This window comes from Onthophagus taurus, chromosome 1 (assembly GCF_036711975.1).
Source record: "Onthophagus taurus isolate NC chromosome 1, IU_Otau_3.0, whole genome shotgun sequence".
Taxonomy (NCBI): domain Eukaryota; kingdom Metazoa; phylum Arthropoda; class Insecta; order Coleoptera; family Scarabaeidae; genus Onthophagus; species Onthophagus taurus.
The window spans coordinates 4,311,372-4,320,849 of NC_091966.1; the positions used below are offsets into that span (position 1 = coordinate 4,311,372).

Consider the following 9,478-nt stretch of genomic DNA (forward strand, 5'->3'; position numbering starts at 1 on the left):
CGATAATTGCCGCGCGTAGATGGCACCCCTGCGCTCTTTCACCAGGCGCAGCGAGCGTGGTGCGCGATAAGGGCCGATTTTACGACCAAACCGCAAAAGCACCAACAACCTATATACTCTACACGTAGAGTAAAGATACCTGATTTTATCGGTTTGTGTATTTCTTTACACAATTTGTCTTAACAAAAATTTATTTGTTTTCATTCTTTTTTTCTATTTTGAAACAACTCTCAAAGATATCTAATGTTGACAGTTGCATTTTATAAGAGTTGAAAGACCAATAACATCCAGAATCCCAAAGCAGCTGAAGAATTTCCAGAAAGTTATATCTTAAGAAACTCTTTATTAGAGTCATCGTACCTATCTATGCCTATCCATACGATTATGAATGCTCTCTTGGGTTCGTTTCTTCCTCCATCAACTGCTTGTTGTAAATCTGAGATGTGCTTCCTTTCTGACACAACACCACTACTGCCTTCATGCTCTGCAGTTAGAAACGAGAGTGCCATTTGGGATAGTGTCCCGTACTTCTTCATGCATTCCTGGGACAAGGGTACAAAGTCTAGCAGCTTTGTAACTGAGTTATTAGTATCTGATTATATCATGCATTTTCTGAAGAATTTTCAGAAAGTTAAATCTTAAGAAACTCCTTATTAGAGTCATCGTACCTATTTATGCCAATCCATACGATTATGAATGCTCTCTTGGGTTCATTTCTTCCTCCATCAACTGCTTGTTGTAAATCTGAGACGTGCTTCCTTTCTGACACAACACCACTACTGCCTTCATGCTCTGCAGTTAGAAACGAGAGTGCCATTTGGGATAGTGTCTCGTACTTCTTCATGCATTCCTGGGACAAGGGTACAAAGTCTAGCAGCTTTGTAACTGAGTCATTCCAGGACTCAGAGGCATATTCGTTCAAAAATAAAACCTTAATATTATTTAGTAACTTAACCCCCGCTCAATCAGTACTTTTCAAAACTCCATAAAATATAAGTGAAGCTAAAAGTTCCTAAACTTAATATTTACGAAATCCAATCCTGAAAGTAACTGATCTATACCTCTCAATAATGTTTTAACATTACCTATCCCAACCCAACTCACCTCCTCAAAGGAATCATCAATAACATTAAGAATTCCAAAGCAACCTAACTTATGAACCAACATTGGTGCAGAAAAATTATGCTGCCAGAACAGATCTTCAACGCCTGGAGAGAAGATAATTTACACAAAACATTTATGTAGACCAACAAAAAATTTTCACTACAGCTTTATCTATTCAATACTTTATAATTTGTTGAAAGCAAAAAGAATGCTACAAGATCCAAACGAACAAAATACATAGGAATACAAAGAGTCCAATTAGTTAATCCAACCCAACTCATCTCAAAGCAACCATCAACAACATTGAGAATCCCAAAGCAACCTAACTTATGAATCAACATTGGTGTAGGAAAAGAAAATCTTCAACGCTTAGAGAGAAGATAATTTACACAAAACATTTGTAGACCAACAAAAAATTTTCACTTCGGCTTTATACATTCAATACTTTATAATTTGTAGGAAGCAAAAAGAATGCTACAAGATCCAAACGAACAAAATACATAGGAATACAAAGAGTCCAATTAGTTAATCCCAACCCAACTCATCTCAAAGCAACCATCAATAACATTGAGAATCCCAAAGCAACCTAACTTATGAATCAACATTGGTGCAGAAAAATTATCCTGCCAGAAAATCTTCAACGCTTGGAGAGAAGATAATTTACACAAAACATTTGTAGACCAGAAAAAAATTTTCACTCCAGCTTTATACACTCAATACTTTATAATTTGTTGGAAGTAAAAAAAGTGCTACAAGATCCAAACGAACAAAATACATAGGAATACAAAGAGTCCAATTAGTTAATCCAACCCAACTCATCTCAAAGCAACCATCAATAACATTGAGAATCCCAAAGCAACCTAACTTATGAATCAACATTGGTGCAGAAAAATTATCTTGCCAGAAAATTTTCAACGCTTAGAGAGAAGATAATTTACACAAAACATTTGTAGACCAACAAAAAATTTTCACTCCAGCTTTATACATTCAATACTTTATAATTTGTTGGAAGTAAAAAGAATGCTACAAGATCCAAACGAACAAAACACATACGAATACAGAGAGTCCAGGAACAATAGAAAAAAAAAGCAGTAAGAACCAAATAGAATAAACAACAGAACTACTAAACTAAAGAATATGAAAAACCAACCTCTTCACAGGTGAAGCTGAATTGATAGAGACTTAGAAAATGGCTACTGAATGTGCAGGCAGATGAAATTAGACGTGAAGATAAATTTCTTACGGTCGAACCTCTACTGAAACAAGTATTATGAGCTATCTGCAAGCTAGAAAGTAACAAAACTCCAAGAAACGACACTATATCAGCAGAATGTCCAAAAAATGGAGGAGAAACTTTGATGCTTGTCACTATTATGTTTATGTCCTCTCCCTTTTAGTATCAACTGAGAATTTTCTTATGATATACTCCAAAATCAGGTTAAAAAGTGTAGGTGCAAGGCCATCTCTCTGCTACAACCTGGAAAGCGTTTGGAAACATGGTATCAAGTCGTTCTGGATTCTCACTTGCCAGGTTGAATTCGTCATTGTAAGTATAAAGCTCCATGGAACTACACCACATCGGCAGAATGTCTAAAAAATGGAGGAAAGAGTTTAGTGCTAGCTTTCTATCAGCTAATCTGGAAAATATGGAAAGAAAAGCGAATACCAACACTCTGGAAAGAAAGTGTGATAGTATCGATACACAAAAAAAAGGCGATAAAATGTTGCTATTTTATTATCTCTTATTAATACAAGATACAAGGTCTTTTCCCTAATGTTATTACGACTGACAGCGTATGTGGATCATCAAATGGAAGGTTATAGATAATGCAGAAATGCTGAAAATACATCGAAACATTGTCCCTGCTATTTGTTGTAGATTTTAAACAGGCATACAATAGCTATGGCAGAACTAGGCATACCAAAAATATTAACAAATCTCAAAAAGCCTGTGTAGAGAGATCTACACCATGTATCTTTGCAATCAATAATGGTTTCAAACAGGGAAATGCGTTCTCTTCACCTTTCTTTAAGTTGCTTGGTTAGTTTGGTTAGTTTAGCTTGGAAAGTGTCGTGTAGAAGACAAACACAAAAACGCTGCTATTTAAAAATCAAGGTCCTCGAATTATTCTGGTTTTCGCTGATGACATAGATAGATGTAGTGACATAGATGTAGTGAAGATACAACTATCCATGTCAAGGAAGCGTTCATTAAACTGGTAGTTGTTGCAAGGGAAATTGGCTTACGAATCAACGATACACAAATATAAATCAACAAAATATATGATTACAACAAGAACAGAACGACGAGACAGAATAGGGCAGAACGTGACAATGGACAATTTCCTCTGACAAAAACATAACACAAGAGATTGATAGTAGAACAGAATGCAGGGAGTAAATCGCTACTAGTTTTATTACAAATGTAATGAAATCGATTATTTTGTTACAAGACCTATAATGACATATCCATATGAAACATTTTAAAGGACGATGACGAAACAAAATAAGAACCGATTAAAAATCGAGGAAAGAAGAATTCTTGAAGGGGTATACTGGCTAATAGAGAATTGCAAGAACTATATAACCAGCCAGATATACTGAAAGTAATAAAGTCAGAAAGAATGAGATGGGCTGGCCATGTTAGGAGAGAAGACAAACGTGTCATCAAGTTGGTAATGGAAGAGTCTTCAGAGAGAAGGCAGCCGCTGAGAAGACCAAAGATGTGGTGGACGACTAGAAAAGCTAATGTTGGTCCGCAGCAAATAGAGGCAACTTGCAAAGTCAACGAAGACGCAGTGGTAGTTGTAATGTTACGGAGAAAGGGAGAGAGAAAGCAAAAAGAAATTAGGAGAAGACATGTTTGTTTGTTCTAAACAGGTTCATTCAAACAGACTGTTGCCAAAGTTTTGGAAAAATGATATGTCGATTGTTGCTGGTATGCTGGAGAAATTTACATACTGTGTTAATTAATTATCGTACCCGACGTTATAATTGCAAGTATGCAACCAATATCACAGTGCAATACGCATCATACGTAAATCGCGTATTACAAAAAAATTTTGTGATACTGTATTTAAGATATTTGATGATTTTGAAGAAACTCTTTTGAAATAGTATTTTCCCCTACAATTTTGTGAGATGAATGAGCGGTTGCATAAAGACATTAGAAAGACTGTATCAAAAAGACCGTAAATATCGCTTGAATATCAATATGTTTGATATTGGTGTTGGTGATAATACCGAGATGTTTAGCTCTCATGAGAAAAGAAATAAAACACATAAATCTAACTAATTTTATAAACAATTTATTATTACGTAATTTAAAAACTTTACAAACCAAATGTTAAATCAAAAGGTTTAAGCCCAACCAAGTAAACCATAAAGGACGTCCTTAACTCTTTGAACATCGATTCCGTAAGCGGTGAGGGTTTCAACCAAATATTGGACTTCGTAATCGTCAAACAAGAAATCTTCTAAGAAGGACCTGGATTCAGAGCTAGAAATCCTCTCGAAAAATTCAACGAAATCGCCACTGCCGCTCAAAAGTTCATCTAATTTAGCGGCGACGGCATCCAAAGAGAAATATTCAAGGCATTCATCGACGAGAGCCCTAACTCCACCCATATCTCCACCGGGTCCAATTTCAACGCCGTTGATCAAATCGTGAACTTGATCGACTACGATTTGCAAATCGACGCCACGTACCAAAAGCCAATCTTTGAATCCTTGCCATTGAGCGTTGTCCCTAACGCGTTCAACTAAACCTTGCCAATCTCCGGTTGCACCTTGGAGGTAGCCGAGAACTCTTCCGTATTCGCTGTCTCCTTCACGGAAACGTGCAGAAACTGCTTTCCATTCATCGATGGGAATGATTGAGGTGAGCTCGAGTAAATCGTCTCTGAGCGAGCCGTAGGAAAGGCCGAAACAGGCCAAGAAGATTAAGAAGAATTTCATTTTTATCTATTTAAATAAAATTACAATTATAATTAAAACATTATTTTAAGATTATTGAAAAAATTTCTTACCTTTGTAGTTATTGGACCACAACTGAATACCCCTTGTGAGAATAATGGCTCTTTTATACTCACCCAGGGGGCTTCAATTGACGAAATGTCTTATTATCTAATCTATTATAATTATATTTACGACTTTTAGTCGAAGAACCCTGTACTTGAACCGAATTTGGGGCATTATCTTTCATCTCGAGGGTTTAACAAATTAAGTAAGATCAACTTTATCTGTATTCTGGACGTACATGGGAATTGACGTTACCCAATCAATTTTATTTTTTTAAGTCTGAATAAACACATTTCTACATTTTAATCTCACAATAAAAGATATATGTATATAAAAAAAACTATTACGAAACAGATAACCATTATAAATTAATACCTGTGTATTAACAGGGGGTCCGATAAAAGTGATTTATTAGTTAATTAGTGGTTGTTAAAAAGTAAAAACTCCGAATTAATCCAAAATTAAAATGAATGTGATTTTAACTTAGTTATAAAAAACATCAAGCTCTTTGTTATACAAAATCTATAAATATGAATGAAAAGATTGAGGACCCACTCGAGATTGAGTTTGAAATGCTTCAATTTCATCTTTATGCAAATTACTGATTATTATCATTTTTTAACGAAGTAAATTTAATTGATCGAAATGAATGTTATCAATCTCGTTTATCAATTTAATCGAGATCTATTAGATTATGATGTTAATTACGCATTCTCTTTTAAACTTTACACTTAAAGTACAAGGTAGTGCCAGGTTTTCTCAACTGTGTTCGGTTATTTTTGAAGTAATTGAAAAAATGTTAAAGTTGATTGAGAGAATAGAAGATTTTATATAAGTCTGAAACCATTATGAAACCTATACGCTTATAAGTACACCAAATAAAGTGTTAACAATCTTCAAAAAGAACTGAAATAAGCTAAGAAAAGAAACATTATTGGTAGAGCTAAAACCAACATCAACATTAAACCTTGAAGAATATGCTTATTGAAGCCAGGTTAAGCAGGTTATTGAAGATAAAACCATAGAAAAACATATGTTGAGATAACATATTATGAGAGATTCTTCAAGATTCTAAAAAAGCAGGAACTGTCTAGAAAACATAAATTCTCTTTTCTCACCTCAATCGATCTTTTCTCCGAGGCGGGAAGGTACATAATAACATGCCAAGACAGGATCTTTCCATCGTTAGTATAAGGAAGGTAAATATATACGACACAAAGTATAAAACTAGGCTATATAATAGCTGACACATAGCTCACACTATAAAGATATGGATACTCAATGAGTTGCAATATCTACCGCGGCTAATTTTTTAAAAAAATATCTTAAACAACTTTATGAATATGTTTAAATAAATGATATTTTTCCAGAATGTTAATTGAAATTGAAACATAACATCACGTCGGTATGAGAAGCTTTAGCAGCCCGTAGAATAAGCGATCGTATGAGACTTCTTAAAATTGTAAAATAATGTTTGGTATTCCTGGCAAAAAATCACGAGGTTTGCCAACCATGGTGATTGACTTCTAACTAACTCTTCAATTTACTTAGAAGAATACACAATGTGCAATGTGATCTCTCTTCACAGTTACTTTCTGTTGATACACAATCAATCTTTAAATAACCGTCATCATACTTTCGATATTTTCATTAAAGCAGAAGAAGCAGAGAAAGCAAAATTTTTTCAGATTAGGCACTTTGTGACAGGAAGCAAGGTGTTTTCTGATTAAGCCGAGGTTGCTTGCAGCCAAGACTGACCAATTAATCCCATTTGAATTCAAAACTGGTTAACACAATGTAATACTTCGGCTGCCAGCGAGCTCGCCTATACTTAAAATAGAGAAAACAGCATTTATTTATTACGCCAAGGTTTCTTGCTGCCGAGGCTGCAGGGAAAAAATTACAACGCCTCCAAAAAGTTTGCCTGCTTAAGCTGATGTCCCTTACCGGCGAGACTCTTGAATTAACCATATCATGCTAAAAAACACATTGAAATGCAACGACGACCTTATTAGCTGAACTTAGAACACAGATTCTATACTTTTACCTGATTAAGGTAAGGTTGGTTTCATCCGAGGCTTTACCATTAATATAAGAACATCCCAAAAGTGACCAACGTCCTGATTTGTGTCTAATTTCGATTGATTAATATTATTTTTTTGCATTGGTTAAGAACCGTCACAACAGAATAAAAAATGAACTTTTGAAGATTAGAGAAGATGAATTTTTACCATGAAGGCATTTAGCGCAGATATCTATATAGATAATGCGTTTATCGCATCTTGAATCGAATTTCCCCAATTGATAGTTATAGATGTAACATAGATATCATAATAAGATAAAAATTAAATAACAGCAAATTTAATCTACCTTTAATTTTTAGTTTTTTTAGAATTATAATGTTGCTTTTAATAAATTGCAAGATTTAAATTACTCAATTCGTGCTGAATCATGGATTTAGTCTTAATACTAGCAAATTTTAAGATATATTTCCAATTCCTATTCAAAATTGCAACAGTTGTTTCTTTTTAGCGTTCTACATCACATTAGAAGTATTGTGCAGATAATGACATTTTAACTGTAACAGAAAACAAATAATAAAACCTGTATGATTCTATTAATACTAAATTTTTAAAGATTTAATAAATAATTTCAAATAATAAAATTACGTCTACTTTTTTACAATCTCGTTCAAGTATAGTAATAAAAGTCTTCTTCTTGTATACCTTCGACTAAGGATGCATCCCTGTTTGTCAAACCTCATGTTTGAACTTTACTCCACAAATGAGGAGAACCAGCTCTGTGTCCATCTTGGGCGATCGTCTTTGTGGTCTTTTTCCTTTCGGTTGTCCATACATGCATATTCTGGCCAATCTCCTCTCATCCATTCTTTCCACATGCTCCTTACACCTTTTCTTTCTTACTTTTGTCCATCTTACTACATCTTGTATGTTACATCTTTCTCTGATAGAAGTGTTGGTCTGCCTATCTTGCAGTGTCACATTCAACATACATCTCAAGTCTTCTTTGTTTCTGCTGTCGTCTCTTATTAAAGTTGGTATTAATATTTAATATAATTAAATTGCTATCTTCATTGTTGCTAACTTCGGGTTTAACGTTTTTTATTCTAACTTTTTTGTTTTTTGAGATAAGTGCGTCATCTTTGAACTCATTTTAAAGGTTTTTTTAATGAAAATGACAAATATGTCAAAATTGACGTTGACGTTTCAAACCGGAAATGATTGTATTTTCATTAATATTAAAGTTAAATATGTAGAGTTTGAACTCATTTTAAAGGAATTTTTATGAAGTTGACAAATATGACAACATTAAAAGTTGAAAGTTCGAACTTTTTGGGTTTTTGAGATAAATGCGTCAAGTTTGGGCTCACTTTAAAGGTTATTTTATGAAGATTACACTTAAAACTTTCTAGTTCTAGTTCTAGTGTTAGTTCTAGTTTTAATTGTAATTCTTGTACATTTGAATTGATCTAAAAATTTGTTTCTTTTGATTTAATCCACTTACCTTGCTTATAATTTCATCCATTTACCCATTTTGAATTAAATACAACCTTTAAATCCAATTAATTATGTGTTTTTCATTAAAAAAAACTTAAATTGAACGTCAATTTTGACAGTTGCTTGTCAAAAATGTAATATTTGGATCTTAATCACCATGGTAACCGAGTCAAGTTTGGATAACCTTAAAATAAAAAAATTTTATTACGATTTTTTTATCAATTCTAACCTAATTTTTATTAATTTTAAAACATTTCGAATTGTTTACGATTATGTCGCATTCATAATAAAGTCGTTAATTGCAATTAATTTAAATCGATTCTAATTAAGAGTAATAAATTAAAAATATCTTTTTTTGATTTAATCCACTTATCTTGTTTATAAATCCCTAGATAAACCAATTTTGAGTTAAATACAGCCTTTTAAACCAATTAAATAAGACTTTTTCCTTAAAAATACTTAAATTCAATTTCAATTTTGACAAGCACCTGCAATATTTGGATCTTAATCACCATGGTAACCGAGTCAAGTTGGATAATCTAAAAATAATAAAATTTTAACCGTTAATATTTCGCTTTATATTTTAATATTTTTTTTATTTTTATATTTTTGTATATTGCTTCTTAAGTGAAATACACTGTATAAATAATATTTACTCAACGGACCTTGAATCAGTTGGGGTTTAGATGTAAGTTGTGTTGCCTAAATAACACTCAATATATTGACATTCAAAATAATTTAGTACAAATTTGGCGATAATAACTAGTTTGATGTAAATTACGTAAATAAAATAATTTTAATTTTTAATGTCTTATTTAATTGAATTACGAGTAAAT

General features: G+C 33.0%; 1 protein-coding gene across 1 annotated transcript; it reads right to left on the reverse strand.

The window, feature by feature from the left end:
• Positions 1–4,464: 4,464 nt before the first annotated feature.
• Positions 4,465–5,308, reverse strand: LOC111419752 (uncharacterized). Its single transcript, XM_071195194.1, has 3 exons — positions 5,196–5,308; positions 5,133–5,154; positions 4,465–5,067 (listed from the first exon to the last, which is right to left on the reverse strand). Exons 1-3 carry the CDS (start codon positions 5,306–5,308, stop codon positions 4,465–4,467), a joined length of 738 nt encoding a protein of 245 aa, XP_071051295.1.
• Between the last annotated feature and the right edge of the window lie 4,170 nt (positions 5,309–9,478).

Coding starts and splice junctions, on each gene's coding strand:
- LOC111419752 (XM_071195194.1), bottom strand. CDS start 5,308: ATGAAAGATAATGCCCCAAATTCGGTTCAAGTACAGGGTTCTTCGACT. Junction 5,155..5,195: donor CGTCAATTGAAGCCCCCTGG/GTGAGTATAAAA, acceptor AGGGGTATTCAG/TTGTGGTCCAATAACTACAA. Junction 5,068..5,132: donor GTGGTCCAATAACTACAAAG/GTAAGAAATTTT, acceptor TTATTTAAATAG/ATAAAAATGAAATTCTTCTT.